The sequence below is a fragment of the Eulemur rufifrons genome, chromosome 15 (genome assembly GCF_041146395.1).
Source record: "Eulemur rufifrons isolate Redbay chromosome 15, OSU_ERuf_1, whole genome shotgun sequence".
Lineage (NCBI taxonomy): Eukaryota > Metazoa > Chordata > Mammalia > Primates > Lemuridae > Eulemur > Eulemur rufifrons.
In genome coordinates this window covers 28304274-28320748 of record NC_090997.1, presented here as the reverse complement: position 1 = coordinate 28320748, position 16475 = coordinate 28304274, and the positions used below count along the sequence as shown (strand labels likewise).

At 35.5% G+C, this 16475-nt stretch overlaps 1 protein-coding gene across 1 annotated transcript in view; it reads left to right on the top strand.

The window, feature by feature from the left end:
- The first annotated feature begins 604 nt into the window (after positions 1-604).
- Positions 605-16475, top strand: part of EYS (eyes shut homolog) — a 1462097-nt gene continuing 1446226 nt past the window's right edge. The window contains 2 exon segments of the mRNA XM_069488330.1: positions 605-1376; positions 4013-4126. Of these exon segments, the coding sequence (XP_069344431.1) occupies positions 605-1376; positions 4013-4126 (886 nt within the window).

Here is a 16475-nt window from a genome sequence, read left to right as displayed (position 1 = left end):
TATTTTAAAGGTGCTTTTCTAAAACTCATCAGAAGAGGAATACTTATATCAGAAGAAAATTGAAACCATGCATAAGAAAAAATCTTGACTATTGCTGTCTTTCATTTAGATTGAAGCTTGGTATGAAGACAACACACAAAAGACTGCATGCAGTAAGTTGCTAGTTTAATTATGTCATGACATCAAAACTTTTCAATAGCAGGTGATTATGTAAGGCTGACGTGACCCTGTTTTTCTTGATCTTGTTTCCTAAAGTAGATCAACAGCTGCTAATGACACTGTCCTTGCAATGTAGGCTCTTCTTTGTTCTAAAAATAAATACCTAGCATTTTCTATATCATTATGTAATTGAGGAAAAACTTAACTAACAATGTGTGTTTTTCTGTTTAAAGGAATATTTCAAACACTTGAATTCTACCGTCTCTTGGGCAAAGCACACTGTCATCAAAGTTACTTGTACTTTGGGAATAGAAAAAGAAAAGCCAATATTCAGGAATCCCTGAATAACAAATCTGCTTGGAAATTTCTAGCAATACTTGAAGACCACTTTGCAACAATTCTTTATGACACTTTCATGATAGACTGTAAAATACAATTGCCCAAAATGACTAACAAATCAATCATCATTCTGAGCCTGGTGGTTCTTTATAGCTGTTTTATAAGTGGGAAAACGACATGCAGTCGGCAACTGGTGAAAGAATGGCACCCACAACCCTCATCATATGTGGTGAATTGGACACTAACAGAAAACATCTGCATGGACTTCTACAGAGATTGCTGGGTTTTTGGTGTAAACACTAAAATGGCTACTTTAGACAATCACATTGTTCCACAGATTTGCCCTTTGCAAATTCAACTAGGAGACATCCTTGTTATTTCTTCCAAACCATCTCTTCAATCTCCAGAAATAAATTTGATGAATGTTTCTGAAACATCTTTCATTGACTGTGTGCAAAATAACATAATGGATGATCAGTTGCTTTTTGGTTGCAAACTAAAAGGAATGCACACTGTTAATCCTCAGTGGCTGAGTATTGGGACACATTATTTTATCACAGTAATGGCAAGTGGTCCATCTCTTTGTCAACTGGGACTTCGACTAAACGTGACAGTGAAACAGCAATTCTGCCAGGAATCTCTAAGTTCAGAATTTTGCTCTGGTCATGGTAAATGTCTTAGTAAAATTTGGGACAAGACATACAGATGCCATTGTCAGCCTCCATTTTCTGGAAAATACTGCCAGGAACTTGACGCATGCTCTTACAAACCATGTAAAAATAATGGCAGTTGCATTAATAATAATAATAGAGGAACTAATAATAGAGGAAAATGGAATAAGCAAGGATATGAATGTATCTGTCATCCACCATTTACAGGTAAGATTGCTTTAAAATAGCATAATTCTATTAAAAGTAGGAAAATAAACTGAATTCATCTACTGTTACCTAATTAAAAACAAGATACATTTTTAAAAAATTGTAGATGCCTTAGAATGGGCTAAATTTGGATTCAAAACATATAAAATTCTCTAAATATTTTCTAAATATTTTCATCTCTTTCCCAACACTCATTCTTAATGTCTCATGCATTAAAAAGTAGGATTATCCAAACAATATAAATGTTTTTAGTTATTGAATGAAATTCCCAGGATCATGGTATTTGGGTAAACAGTGCTGGGTGATAATGTGAAAATAAAGTATGCATCTGAGTACAGAAAGTTACAAAATTTGTGGTTGTGGGGAAGTCATTGAAGTGGCTTGGCAGTGTTGGAGAGGAATAGATAACTGTGAGCCAGGACCGATGTTCTTAATGGATGTTGTGGTACCTCTAAAGTGATTTATATTATAGATAATAGTGACAAAGATGAAAAGATGATATAATTAATAACTGGTTGTAATAAGCTAAATGAGAGGCAATGATCAGGAAAGGTTGTGAAAAGAAGATATTTCATGAGTAATTAAGCGAGAGGAAGGGCAATCTAAAAACAATGTAAATCATGCTAACTGAGGCTGAAGTGAATACTACTTGAGAGTTCACCAAGGAATTTGGGCCATCAGCAGAAAGTGAAAAGAATGTAGGGAACATTTGAATGAAGTTTGGGAACTTATGAAAGAATTTGTTTTAATGAGAGTTACACAGATTTTGCATTGAGAGTTATAAGGGAAACCAGTAAGGCTAGGATGATCTCACAAAGGGAAGTATTTGAGAAATAATGGATTGGTAGTATATTTTGGTCATGAGGAAGGAAGGTGAGCAGCAGGTATGTTTGGAGCAGATCACACTCAGGAATCTAACTGTAATTTTGTTGGGCAGGCTTTAGGGAGCTTCCTTCTCCCATGTGCCTACGGGCTAACTTCACTGAAGCCAAGCTTGAAAAAGTTGTGATAAGATATAATTGAAGACCTCAACAAACCATTGTAGGCTCTAAAATTTACCTGGTTTGAGATTTCAAAGAGTAATTTTGGACTTGATAGTAGGGAAGTACCAAGGCTATTTCAGAAGGTAATACCAGCAATATCCACTGAACACCTTGTCTCTATAATGGGATTCAAATTCTCATTTGACTCTACTGGTACTGATGATAAAAGTAGGAGTCATACCCCTAACTTACGCTGAGGTGTATCAAGTAGTTAAAGTTAAGGCAGGCTAGAGCAAAAGAGAAAGGACTCAAATTGCTGTTTCATGATGAAGAAAAAGGAATTTAATTAAGCCTCTAAAGCATACATTTTAATCTATTCAAAGAGTTTTAGAGAATATTTGGCCAGAAAATTTCTACCATGTGTCAGAATATTAATGTACATGTATGCATTCATATTTTGTGAAATATTATATCAGAAGTTTTATTGTAACTGCATAGAATAGTTTGTTTCTTATTCAAGATTAGTTTATTTATTTATTTGAAACACAGTCATAGGTGTTTTAAACCATTAAACTTTAAGCACCATAAAATATCTAAAGATTACTTACTTATTTTTAAAACATTAACCATACTCTATTATGCCATTTAATTATAAATAATTACTTCAGTTTCAAAATCTTAGGAGATATAGAACTATGTGGCATTACCAAAGCAATTGAGAATACTCACTGAATTAGTTTTCTAGGGCTGCCTTAACAAAGTACCACAGACTGGATAGCTTAAACAACAAAAATTTATTTGCTCAGTTTGTTTAAAGTTAAATGAAGAAAGACAAGTCCTACATTAGCAAGACATTAGTAAGACGTGTCAGTATACAAGGAATTTGAAATGAATCAATAATAATGACAAAAACTGCTTACAAATTAATTAAGAGCTCAATTAAATTGGGGCAAAAAAAACAAATTGCCAAATTAAAAGCAACTTTTTTTGTAGCAACATTTGTCCACTTGACATGCTCTGGAATTTCCTAGGCACATTTCTCTAGTAAGAATATCATAAGATGATTAAATATGCATAGAAAAAATATGCTATGCAAGGCTGTGATATAGTGAGACCACAACAGTAGGGGTAAGTGAGATCTGGAATATTGATATACCAGCAAGGGCAAAGAAGTGTAGAATTTACAAATTTATGCACAACTACTGAGAATCCAGGCAGTCATTTCTCCTTATGAATGGTTCCCTTGCTAGGGAGCAGGTCTAAGACATGCATTTGAATGTGTCACTTTGTAAATTATGACTACAGTACTACCAGAGTATGTTGAAGAACTAGTCCTTACATTATCTACTATCAAAACACAGGTAAAATTTTAAATTTTCATAAAAATTAATCAATGCTCAACTGCCAAGAATCAGAAAAGTATTTGAATATTATAGTATCAGATCAAAAGATAAAAAAGCTGATGTCAAATACCAAAACTAATTTTGATTCCATTTAAATGCATGATCATGTAACACTGTTTTATAATTGAAATTACATTTTATCAAATGTATTTAGTATTATTTACTATTAAAGAATTGAGGAAAAGAAACCAATGGTCATAATTAAATACTTCTATACAATGTAAATAAACTTTTTTTTTCATTTTTATAGGAAGGGATTGTTCAGAAATAATTGGTCAATGTCAACCACATATCTGTTTCCATGGAAACTGCAGCAATATTACTGCAAATAGTTTCATTTGTGAATGTGATGAACAATTTTCAGGTAAAAAACGCATACATTTGTATATATCCCTATACACAAATAATTTTAATCCTATCTTATTCATTTCAAATAAAATGAATAAGATAGGATTCATTTATCATTGAAAAATATAATTTTAAAGGTGGTATACTTTGACCTTTTTATGGATAAGATTAATACATCAATCTGGTTAATAAAATGAAATGATTAATAACTATTCCATAACATAAGGAAAGTCCGAATGCCAGTTCACATGTTTTTCACCATGATAAAATATATTTTGTACTTCAGTACTAAAATATTTTTAGAAACGTGTACATTTGTATATAATTTACATAATTATATCTAACTTATTTCCTTAGGTAACATGTCATTACAGACAAAAGTCCTTTTATGAAGAGTAAACTTTTTTATATCTTCTCAAATGAATGTAAACAAGTGAAATAAAATCATTGTTTAAACCAACAGCTTTTTAAATATTGGTTAAATGTTTAGACAATGAAAGTATCTTTAACCTATTTCCATCTTCCCTTTGAACTCTCCTATAGTTCCCCATTTTCTTGGAAATATAGCTTACCCTCATTATAACGGTCCCTCTTTAAAATGTCTCTAGGCAATAGTATCTTTGGCCACAATTAGACAACTAAAAAGTGCTTTTGTGGAAGTGAAACAAAATATACATTTCTCCCAAATTCCAGAGAATGGTAGTATTTCTGAATGTTTTTCTTGTAGGCCTTGGCAACCTGACTGAGTTGAGGGAGATTTGAAATTTTAATATAGTACACTGGCCACTTCCTCATAGTAGGAGAGTTTGGTATTAGTAAGTACAATGCAGGCAGTAAGAACTCTGATAACTCCCTTCAAAGAAATTTTTTTTTGGTCTTTTTCTCTCAAGTCTTCTATATCCTTGAGATAAATTATGAGTTGAAAGATGTCTTACGATGTCTAGCCATAGCTTGCATACATACAATAACCATATAATGTTATCTTCCAAACAATAACATCTTTGAACAAATGAAGTGGCTAAAGCAGTTACAATTATATAATTGAAATATTTATTTTTTATTGTAAAATTCATTCTATTAAACAGGCAGGCATAAAATAGCTCTACTAAGTTTTTTATTTCAGAATATTATGGGGTATATATATTTTGGATATATGAATTTCTTTTGTACAGTTTAAGTTATAAGTTTGCCCATCACCCAGATAGTATACATTGCACCTGTTAGGTATGATTTCGCCCTTCCCCTCCTGCCCCCTTCCACCTGCTTAATTACCATTGAATTTTACTTCCATGTGTCCACATGACTGCTGATCAATTAGTTCCCATTTAATAGTGAATACATGTGGTGTTTGTTTTTCCATTCTTGGGATACTTCACTTAGGGGATTAGTCTCCAGTTCCATCCAGGTTGTTACAAAAAGTATTAAATCATCAATTTTCATGACTGAGTAGTACTCCATGATATAAATATATCATAATTTATTAATCCACTCATGAATTGATGGGCACTTGGGTTGATTCCAAATCTTTGCAATTGCAAATTGTGATGCAATAAACATTCAAGTGCAAGTTTCTTGTTTATAAAATGTCCTTTTTTCTTTGGGTGAATACCCAGTAGTGAGATTGCTTGATCAAATGGTAGGTCTACTTTTAGTTCTTTAAGGAATCTCCATACTATTTTCCATAGAGGTTGTACTAGCATGAGGTCCCACCAATATTGTGTAAGTGTTCTTTTCTCTCTGGATCCATTCTAATGTCAATTGTTTTGGGACATTTTGATAAAAGCCATTCTCACAGGGATTAGGTGATATCTCATTGTGGTTTTGATTTGCATTTCATAATGATTAGTGATGTTGAGCATTTTTTCATATGTTTATTGGCCATTTCTTTATCTTCTTTTAAAAGCTCCTGTTCATGCCTTTTGCCAACTTTTTAAGGGGGTTGATTCATTTTTCTTTTCTTGCTGATTTGCTTGAGTTCTTTATAGATTTTGGTTATTAGCCCTTTATCAGATGTATAGCTTGAAAATATTTTCTCCCATTCTGTAGGTTGTCTATTTGTTCTATTGATTGTTTCTTTTGTGTACAGGAGCTTTTTAATTTGATCAAGTCCTATTTATTATTTTTTGTTGTTTCTGTGATTCCGTTTAGGATCTTCTTCATAAATACTTTGCCTACGCTGATATCTAGAAGAGTTTTTCCTACATTTTCTTCTAGAACTCTTATAGTTTCATGTCTTAGGTTTAAGTCTGTTATCCATTTTGAATTAATTTTTGTGAATGATGAGAGGTAAGGATCCTGTTTCAATCTTCTACATGTCTCTATCCAATTTTCCCAGCACCATTTATTGAATAGAGATTCTTTTCCCTGGTGTATATTGCTGTCTGCTTTTTCAAAGATCATATGGCACTAAAACGATGGTTTTATATCTGGGATCTCTGTTCCTATCCATTGTCTGTTCATATCCATCTATGTCTCTATGTTTGTGCCAGTACCATGCTGTTTTGGTTACTATGGCCTCACAATTTGTTCTTTTTGCTTAAGGTTGCTTTGGCTATTTGGGCTATTTTGTAGTTCCATAGAAATCATAGAATTATTTTTTTTCTGGATATGTGAAAAATGATGTTGGTATTTTAATAGGGATTGCATTGAATCTGTAAATCAATTTGGGTAGTATGTACCTCTAGACTACTAGTCCATGAGCATGATATGTTTTTCCATATGTTTATATCCTGTGCAATTTCCTTTCTCAGTGATTCATAGTTCTCCTTGTAGAGGTCTTTCACCTCTGTGGTTAAATATATTTCTAGGTATTTTATTTTCTTTGTAGCTATTGTGAAAGATATTTAGTCTTTGATTTGATTCTCAGCTTGAATATTGTTGGTGTATAGAAATGCTACCAATTTGTGTAAAACCATTTCATAACCTGGGACTTTACTGAATGTATTTACCAATACCAGGAGTCTCTTGGCAGAATCTTTGGGGTTTTCTACATATATGATCCTATCGTCAGCAAAGAGTGATAGTTTGACCATTTCTTTCTCCTTTTCAATAGATATCCTTGATTTTTTTTCTCTTGCCTGGTTGCACTGGCTAGGATTTCCAGCAGTATGTTGAATAGAAGTAGTAGAGTGACAACCTCGTCTAGCTCCAGTTCTAAGTGGGAATGCTTTCAACTTGTCCCATTCAATATGATGTTGGCTATGGGTTTGTCATATATGGTTTTTATAATATTTAGATATATTCTATCTATGCCTATTTTGTTAAGAATTCTCATCATAAATGGATGCTGGATTTCGTCAAATGCTTTTTCTGCATCTATAAAGATGATCATATGGTCTTCCTTTTTGTTTTTGTCTAAGTAGTGAATCACATTTATAGATTTATCTATGTTGAACCATCCTTGCATCCCTGGGATGAAGCCCACTTGGTCATGTTGGATTATTTTTTGATGTGCTGCTGAATTTGTTTTGCTGGAATTATACTGAGAAATTTTGCACCTATAGTCATAAGAGATATTGGTCTGTAGTTTTCTTTCTTTCTTTTTTTTTTTTTTTTTGTATCCTTTCCTGGACTTGGTATCAATGTGATACTGGTTTCATAGAATGAGTTATGAGGATTCCTTCCTTCTCAATATTCTGAAATAATTTATGCAATATGGGCACCAATTCTTCTTTGTAGGTCTGATAAAATTTGTCTGGAAACAGTCTGAGTGTGGATTTTTCTTTTTGGAAGATTCTTTATTGCTGCTTTAAAATTCTTTTGTTGTATATTTTATTTAGTTCTGCTATGACTTTAGTTATTTCTTTTCTTCTACTGGGATTAGAATTGGTTTGTTCTTCCTTTTCTAATTCCTTGAGGCAATTTATCAGATTATTGGTTTGTGATTTTACTGTATTTTTGATCTAGCCATTTAAGCCTATGAAGTTTCCTCTTAGGACTGTTTTTGCTGAATACCACAGATATTGATAACTTTTATCCCCTTTGTCATTTAGTTCAAGGAACCTTTTGACTTTCATCTTAATTTCCTCTTTGACCCAATAATTTTTCAGTGGTAGGTTAATTTCCATGACTTTGTGTAGAGTTGAGTTTTTCTGTTGGAGTTGATTTCTAATTTTACTCCACTGTGGTATGAGAAGATACATGGTATAATTTCTATTTTTTTGAATTTGTTGAGACATGTTTTGTTGCCTACAATGTGATCAATCTTAGAGAATCTTCCATGTGCTGATGAGAAGAATGTCTATTCAACAGTTTGGGAATAAAATGTTCTGTAAATGTCTGGTAGGCCCATTTGTTCTAGAGTCTTGTTTAAATCTGCTGTTTCTTTGTTTATTTTCTTCTTGGAGGATATGTCCAGTTCTGTCACTGGGGTTTTAAAGTTCCTGGCTATTACAATGCTGCTGTTTATCACTTTGTTTAGCTCTTGTAGTGTTTCCTTTATGAATCTGAGCATACCTGTGTTAGGGGCATAATTTTTTAGGATCATTATGTCTTCTCATTGAATTGTTCCCTTTTTCATATTATAATGATCATCTTGGTCTTTCTTTGCTATTGGCGAATTGAAGCCTATGTTATCTGATATGAGAAAGGCCATACCAGCTTTCTTTTGATTTCCATTTGCATGGAATGTTTTTTTTCCACCCCTCTACCTGGAGTCTGAATGACTCCTTGTGGGTTAGATGTGTTTCCTGGAGGTAGAAGATACTTGGATTGTATTGCTTTATCCATTCATCCAGCCTATGTCTCTTGAGTGGGGAATTCAAGCCATTAACATTTATTGAAAGAATTGACAAGTGGGTTGCATTTCTGTTCATTCACTTGTATAGAACCTTATTGCTTTGTTTTACGTCTCGAGCCATTATGGTATATAGGCTTTGAGCTTTAGCTTTTGGGTGATTTTACCCTGGTGGGTGTCTATTGTGCTGATCAATGTATAAGGCAGGCTGAGCGCAGTGGCTCACACCTGTAATCCTACCACTCTGGGAGGCTGAGGCAGGAGGATCACTCAAGGTCAGGAGTTCAAGACCAGCCTGAGCAAGAGCGAGACCCTGTCTCTACTAAAAATATAAAGAAATTAGCCAGCCAACTAAAAATATATAGAAAAAATTAGCCTGGCATGGTGGCTCATGCCTGTTGTCCCAACTAATTGGGAGGCTGAAGCAAAAGGATTGCTTGAGCCCAGGAGTTTCAGGTTGCTGCGAGCTAGGCTGACACCACAGCACACTAGCCAGGGCAACAGAGTGAGACTCTGTCTCAAAAAAAAAAAAAAAAAAAAAAAAAAAAAATGCATAATGCAGGTCTGAGTATATCCTGTAGGGCAGGTCTGGTCTTGACAAATTCCCTTAGTGTTTGCTTGTCTAAGAAAGTCTTCATTTCTTCCTCACATAAAAAACTTCTTTTTGTAGGATACAAATTTCTAAGTTGACCATTATTCTGTTTGAGAAGATTGAGAATGGGGGCCCAGTCCCCTCTGGCTTTTTAAGGGCTCAGTTGAGAAGTCTGCAGTTAGCCTGGTGAGTTTGCCTTTGTAAGTTACCTGATGTTATGTCTTGCAGCAGTTCCTCCTTCAAGTTGACTTTGACCAGTTTGATCACTATGTGTCATGGTGATTTTCTCTTTGCAATGAATGTCCTAGGAGTTTGTGGAGCTTCTTCTACCTGGGTATCTAAAGTTTTAGCCCAACCAGGGAAGTTTCCCTCAATTATTCCCTCAAATTGATTTTCCAAGCCTTGTGTATTTTCTTTTTCACCCTCAGGGATGCCAATGATTCTTATGTTAGGCATCTTTACAGAATACCATATTTCTTGTAGGTTTTGTTCGGTCCTTTTGCTTCTCTGTTCCTTATCTTGTTTTCTGACTTGTTAAAAACAATGGTCTTGTTTTCAAGCTCTGAGATTCTTTCTTCTGTCTGGTTTAGTCTATTCCACTGTATTTTGTGTTTCCTTGAATGAATTTTTTATTTTCATTAATTCTATTTTTTTGAGTAATTCTATTTCTGTAGTGATTTTTTTTCTTTTATTTCCTCTATTTTTCTTGTGGTTTCTTTCTGTTGGGTTTCCATTTTCTATTGTATTTTATTGAACTTTCTTATAATCCATATTTGGAATTCTTTATCAGTCATTTCAATATTTTTATTTTGGTTGGTATTTATTGGTAAGGAGGTGTTTTCTTTTGGGGGTGTCCTTTCACTCTGATTTTTCATATTTCTAGAGTTCTTTTGCTGATTCCTTCTCATCTGGCCTCTCAATCGAGACTCGGGTGTACCAGGCCTAGCTTGCGGGCCGGTTTCAAGGTCCATGAAGATTGAACGTGGACTGTTTCAGGGATCGGAGTGCTGGCCCCGAGTTGCGTATGGGGTATTTGAGTAGGTTTGATGGACCTCTCAGGTTGGCTCTTACCTGCTGTCTTCACCTCTTCCTAGCAGTGTGAAGCAGGTTATGTCCCTCAGCTTAATCTCCAAGAGGGTGGGTGGTACTTGTGAGTATAAATCAGCAACACCTTGTTTCAGTTGGAAGGCACTATGCTGAGCTATAGTGTTGTTCCCCCATCATTGGCTCTTAATTGTGTAGACGAGCCAGCTGCTGAGATGTTCTTTTGTGCCCAGGGTAAGCTCTGGTGCCCCAGGTGGGCACACGCTTTCGGAGGGACTCTTTAGCTGGACAGTGTTGCTCCACCTCTACTTCCACTAAGATGGGAGGAGGAGCAAGGCAGATCATGGCTGGATTACCAGAGCCTAAAAGGCTTTGCAAAGCCTCTGTGGGGTTCCACAGTTGCTTTTCCGGCCACTAGGGGGAGCCATTGGACTGTGGATCAAGACAAGCTCTCCATATTGGGGAGCCTGTTCCTGACGGAGGGGCCTAAAGGCTTGAGTGCTAAGGCCTTGGGCAGAGCTCTTTCCGCCCTTGTCCACTGGTGCAGTTTCTCTGCGGGGAACACCCTCCCACATCAGCATTCCCTAGAACCCCCACTGCATGCTCCCTTCAGATCAGTCCATGTGAGTTCCCTGACCACCTGAGTCCAGTTCTGTAACTTCTCCCCGGCCCCTGTGTCTGACCCACTAGCGTCCATCTCCAATGCTGGTGGGCAGAGGGTTCCCTAAAGGGAGAGTAGTGGGCCCCTCTATCCACAGGGACCTCAGCCAGGTGCATGCTCCTGCCAAAGACAAGTGCCCGCTTGTGAGTTTCTTGGCTCAAACTTTACTCCCTTTTGTAATAGGTGGGTGGAAGGGGCCCAGCTCCCTTTCAGCTAGTGCACCTGAGGCATTTGGTTGTCACAGAACTGGGAGCTAGGCTGTTTCTTTCCAAATGACACTCCCCTTTCCAATATGGCGCTCTCCCCTGGCGGGCGGGTGGGCACGCTGGCAGATCCCTGTTCCTCAGTACTCCACCACACTCAGGTGGGATATATCCACGAGGGCTTCCTCACCCCAAGTCCAGGTCCAAAACCTCTCCCCAGCATCTCCCTGCACTACTCTCAAGTCCACGGGCTACAGAGAGCAGGTGCCCACCTATCTGAGCCGCTGACCTGCCATCCTGCAAAATGCCGGTGGGCAGGTAACTCCCAGATTGTGGCAGCCCCAATCTGTGAAGCAAGCTCAGCCAGGAGCACGCACCTGCCATAGAAAAGCAGCCATTGGTGAGTTTCTTGATTCAAGCTACTCTCGCCTTTGCAATGGGTGGGGGAGGGGCCGCAGCGCCCAGTGGGCCTGAGCTCAAACTGCTTTCTGGGATGCCAGGTGCAGAGGAGGAAGTGTCTAAATAGATGTAGGAAAGCTGATACTCCGGTTTCTCTCCTGTGGGGTGCCTATTATGGATGCCCAAACTCCTGGGGCTTCCTGGTTCCCGCTCCCTCCGCCCCCCCGCCCCCACTATTCCTAATTAGCCACTGTGTCTGCGCTCCCGAGGGGTGGAAAAGCCTTCAGTATACTTTGTGTCCTGCTGTTCACTGAAGGCACATAGGTGGGGGAGGAGAAACCTCCTTTATCCTTTCGCTGGGCTTGGGGCCTCTCTGGGTTTGATCCACACTGCTGTCTTCTCCTCTCTATCCTCTTCTTTCTCAGCTTGCAGTTTTCCTCCGTGGGGTCCCCAGTCATCTCTGTCATCTGTCTTTCAACCACACCTGCACTGCAACTCCTCTCCACTCTGCTCAGTCCAATATCCTACCTTTGAGCAAGGACAGTCCTGCAAGCGATGTCTCTAGTTGACCCCATCTTGGCTCAGTCTCTAATTTTTTAAATAAAATTCTTTCTGAAGAAAATAATTGTAACTTGGCCTCTACATATTAAAAAAAAAAAAATTAAATACTTTATATTGATTATTTGAACAACACAAAAGCAGAAATTGTGTTTAGCCGTATTAATCTCTAATACTGTGCTGCTAGCCTTTTTCCAAAGAATATTTTTTCAATATGGTCTTATTGTTTTAATTTCTTATAAAATTTCATATAACTGTTGACACTTGCATTTAGGATTAATAAATTTGAGATTATTAAAAGCTTTACTTGATACTTCTTTTGACCATGCCATTTTTAATTGAGGATATTTCACTAAGAATGTGTCGAGGTTCCTGTTACTCTAAAAAAAAAAAAAAAGTCTGCTAAATGGAAACTATTCTCAATTTTTTTTTTTTTTTCATCTTGTTACGGGGGATACAGAATTTCAGGTTACATACGTTGCTCCTGTTCCGCCTTTCCCCCCAAGCCAGAGCTCCAGACGTGTCTGTTCCCCAGGTCGTGCGCATTGCACCCATCATATAGGTATATATCCCTCCCTTCCCCACCCCCCCTTCCCGAGTCAGCACCTTCAAGTGTTACCACTCCCCAAACGGTGCACAATGCACTCATTGTGTAGTGTAGGTCAAATATTTTCATAGGAGTCCTATTTCTGACTGTATTCAAAATTATTTTCTTTAACACACATTTTCCAAGATAATCCTCATGAAATGAATGATCTCTACTTGTTATTCCTATGAATGCTTGGCTAAATTTAGATGTTACAAAGTTATAGGCCCTCTCAGTTTATTTCCATTATGCAATACTACATAAATTTATCCATGAAATATAGGAACCCCCTCAAATGTTGCTTCCCGTAAATCCAGCTAGTCCAAAACATAATTATATTTAAAATCTTGTAAATTTTGGACGCTTGTCATTGAATTTGCTAAGTGTTTTCCATGCATTGTGGAGAAATAAGTTTTAATGCCTTTAAAAAATGCAACTCACTGAAATTTCCAAAAACTGATTTCTTTGGTGCTTAATTTATTAAGTTGTTTAGTTAAAGTTTGAAACTGATTTAGAAAAAGATGCAACCAAAATTTAGAGGATTCTTTTACTTAATGTCAAAACTTCTTGGGACACTTAGATTCATTTTCAAAGTAATTCTGGAGAAGCTTTAACATTTCTAAAATCCAAATGTTGATGGACAACAGCAAGAAAAAACACATTATGCCATGTTATACTGTCGTTTTCCCATAATAGCTTTGTCACAAAAAAAATAGTTCTATTAATCTAGGAATATTTAAAATTATTTATAAATTTTCAACTATAGATTCTATTTCAATTATATGAATATCACAACTAAGTTGAATCAAACTATGAATTGCGTGTGAACCATGATAAATTCCAAGTATATTGCCTGCTCCACACTTTTTGAATTTGATTAAAGCAATGTATATGCTATGGTATATGTAACAAAATTTGTATTTATAATTTCACAACAGGAAAAAATAACTTTAGAACATTTTTACTTAATTCACAATAGCAGTACCTATAATTGTCAGATATCTTGTCTTCAAGAGAACAAACATTCCAACTTTAATTTAATGAATTGGAGGAAAAAAATCAAACTGTTATTAGCATTAACTGATTATCTATTTGAAGTCTCTGATTTTATAAATACCAAGCTGACATCTTTTAACTGTGTGTGAAGTTATTTGCTAATTGAGCTGACACATTAACAACTATCACTTTACTTTTTGTATGCACAGAGGAACTTGCAAAAGAAAATGAGGAATATAATTTGGGTATAGTCATTTGATCTGAATGAAACAGATATGCTTCACAGAGTGATATGTAAGAATACCTTCTACGTCTATAACTAACTCACCATCAGCAGGCAGTCTTCTAAAATAGTTATCAATATTTCAAATAGATGCTGATGGTCTTCAAATGATGTGTACCTCTGGTTTGCATACAGTCAGTGATGTCACTAATACCCTATTGTGGATTGTTAATAGTGACATACTTTAGGAGCAAAGTATGTATTCAACATCAACTGTCTAGGAAAACGTAAATTTGAAACTTAACATTTATTGAAATGTAAATTTTTTGAACTTATTATCTTGTAAGTATTTGTTGTAGAATAAGAAATACTCATCAGTACATAATAAAATATGTAAATAGTTGTAGATTAATACCAGGGGCTGGCAAACTTTTCTGTAAAGGGTCAGGTAGTAAATATGTTAGACTTCCTGAACCATATGTTCTCTATGGCAATAACTCAACTCTGCTGTTGTAGCTTGAGAACAGCCACAGACAATATGTAAAAGAGTGAATATCGCTATGTTTCAGCAGAACTTTGTTCACAAAAATAGGTGGAAAGTCACATTTGGCTCACAGTTATAGTTTACTGACCCTTGATTTGTACCATACAAAGACCAGAACTCTATAGCAAGACCATATAGACAACTCTCTATAAACTCCGTGACAAGACTGGCCTCAATTTTGCTCTAGTATACAACACAAACGTAACTCATAATTTCCTGTGGTTACCACTGACCAAGTTTACTGGCAGCCAAGCAGTATTGTCAGTAACCTTCTCTTTCTACCAAATGAGATAAGAAGGAATTAGCTGTTTGTGGCTGCTTGTGTCTTCAAAATCCTACAAGTTGTCCTTAAAAGATATGTGTGTGTATGTATGTATGTGTGCTTGTGGGTGTGTATTTAAATGATATTTTCTATATTCCTAGAAAAGACCATGGTGGAATTTAAAGTACAAAGTGGCTATTTATCAAACCCATCCCTCTTTATTTTAATGCAACTGTGAATAATAGTACTTAGGGAAAATATCCAGGACAAATAACAATTTGATATTTGCAGAGAAAACATATTTCAGCAATATTCTGTATTACACTCCATGAACATAAAATGGTGCTATTCTGAGCAAATTAGGATGATGACCCTATTAGAAGGTTTAGTAACTATAGTAGATATATTTTTTTCATTATTTTGGGAACCAAAGCTTTAGCCAAAAGTATACAAGAAGCATCAAACTTACAAAATGCATATGTAGCATGTATGTAGCTATCTATATATAGCAAGATACATATATGTAGCTATATAGCCACCCATCTATCTGGTTCTCTCATACCTATTCCCTAGTATTTTGTTATTGGTTTCTTCAAAAATCTTCAGGAACTAATAAATGTATAATCTTTTCTTAGTATGTTGAAATGTGCATATTTATATATATTATTTGATATATGAAACTAAATTCATGAATTAAGATTATGTTTCAATAAGTTATATTAAATGTTCAGAAACTTTATATTTCTAATGCATTATCAATCAGCAAATATTACAAAATGAGCCTTTCTGTCAAGTTTTCATTGCTCTTGAATTTCATTCCAAACTGAGAATTTTGGAACTCATATCTTTTAGAATATTATAGCTGTAATGCCAAAAGCAGTTTAATAATGTATATAGAATGCAAATTTAAATCAAGAGTGCAAAGAAATAAGGTATAGAGTATGCCAATCCTGTTTGAAAACTAGTGATCCTTTAGCAAAACAAATACCCAATTTTTTAGATATCTCAAATATTGTGACATAGAGTCTGAAAGAGAATAATTATGAGGTCAAACTTCTATCTCAGACATTATAAAAGTAAAATTAAGAATTAAAATCTAATCTAAACCTGCATGAAAATTTATTCTTCATTGCAATCCCAAATTTGAAAATGTCGTATAAGATTTATGCATCCATTATAAATGATTTATTTTAATTTATAATTTCATAAGATTTATTATAAAAAATTTTAAAAGTGAATTCTATGATCAATGCAAAGAAATATTCAAATTCTCATGCTATATATGACCAGTTCCTGACACTTAATTTCAAATATGAACTTGATGTAGGAACAAGTGATTGGGAGGAAATAAACTCTCTTTTCTTAAGCGCTAACTTAAAGCTACAAAAAACAAATTCAGTTTCAAGATTCAGGAAGGTTTATTTGTAAGACATGCTGGGATCTCTGAATCCAAAATGATCAAAATCTAAAAAGTGTCTTGGAATGGCATTGGAGGAATGATCTATTTTAAGAGCGTGGTAACTTCAGGTATCATTTTAGACAGGTAACAAGAGGTCCAATCT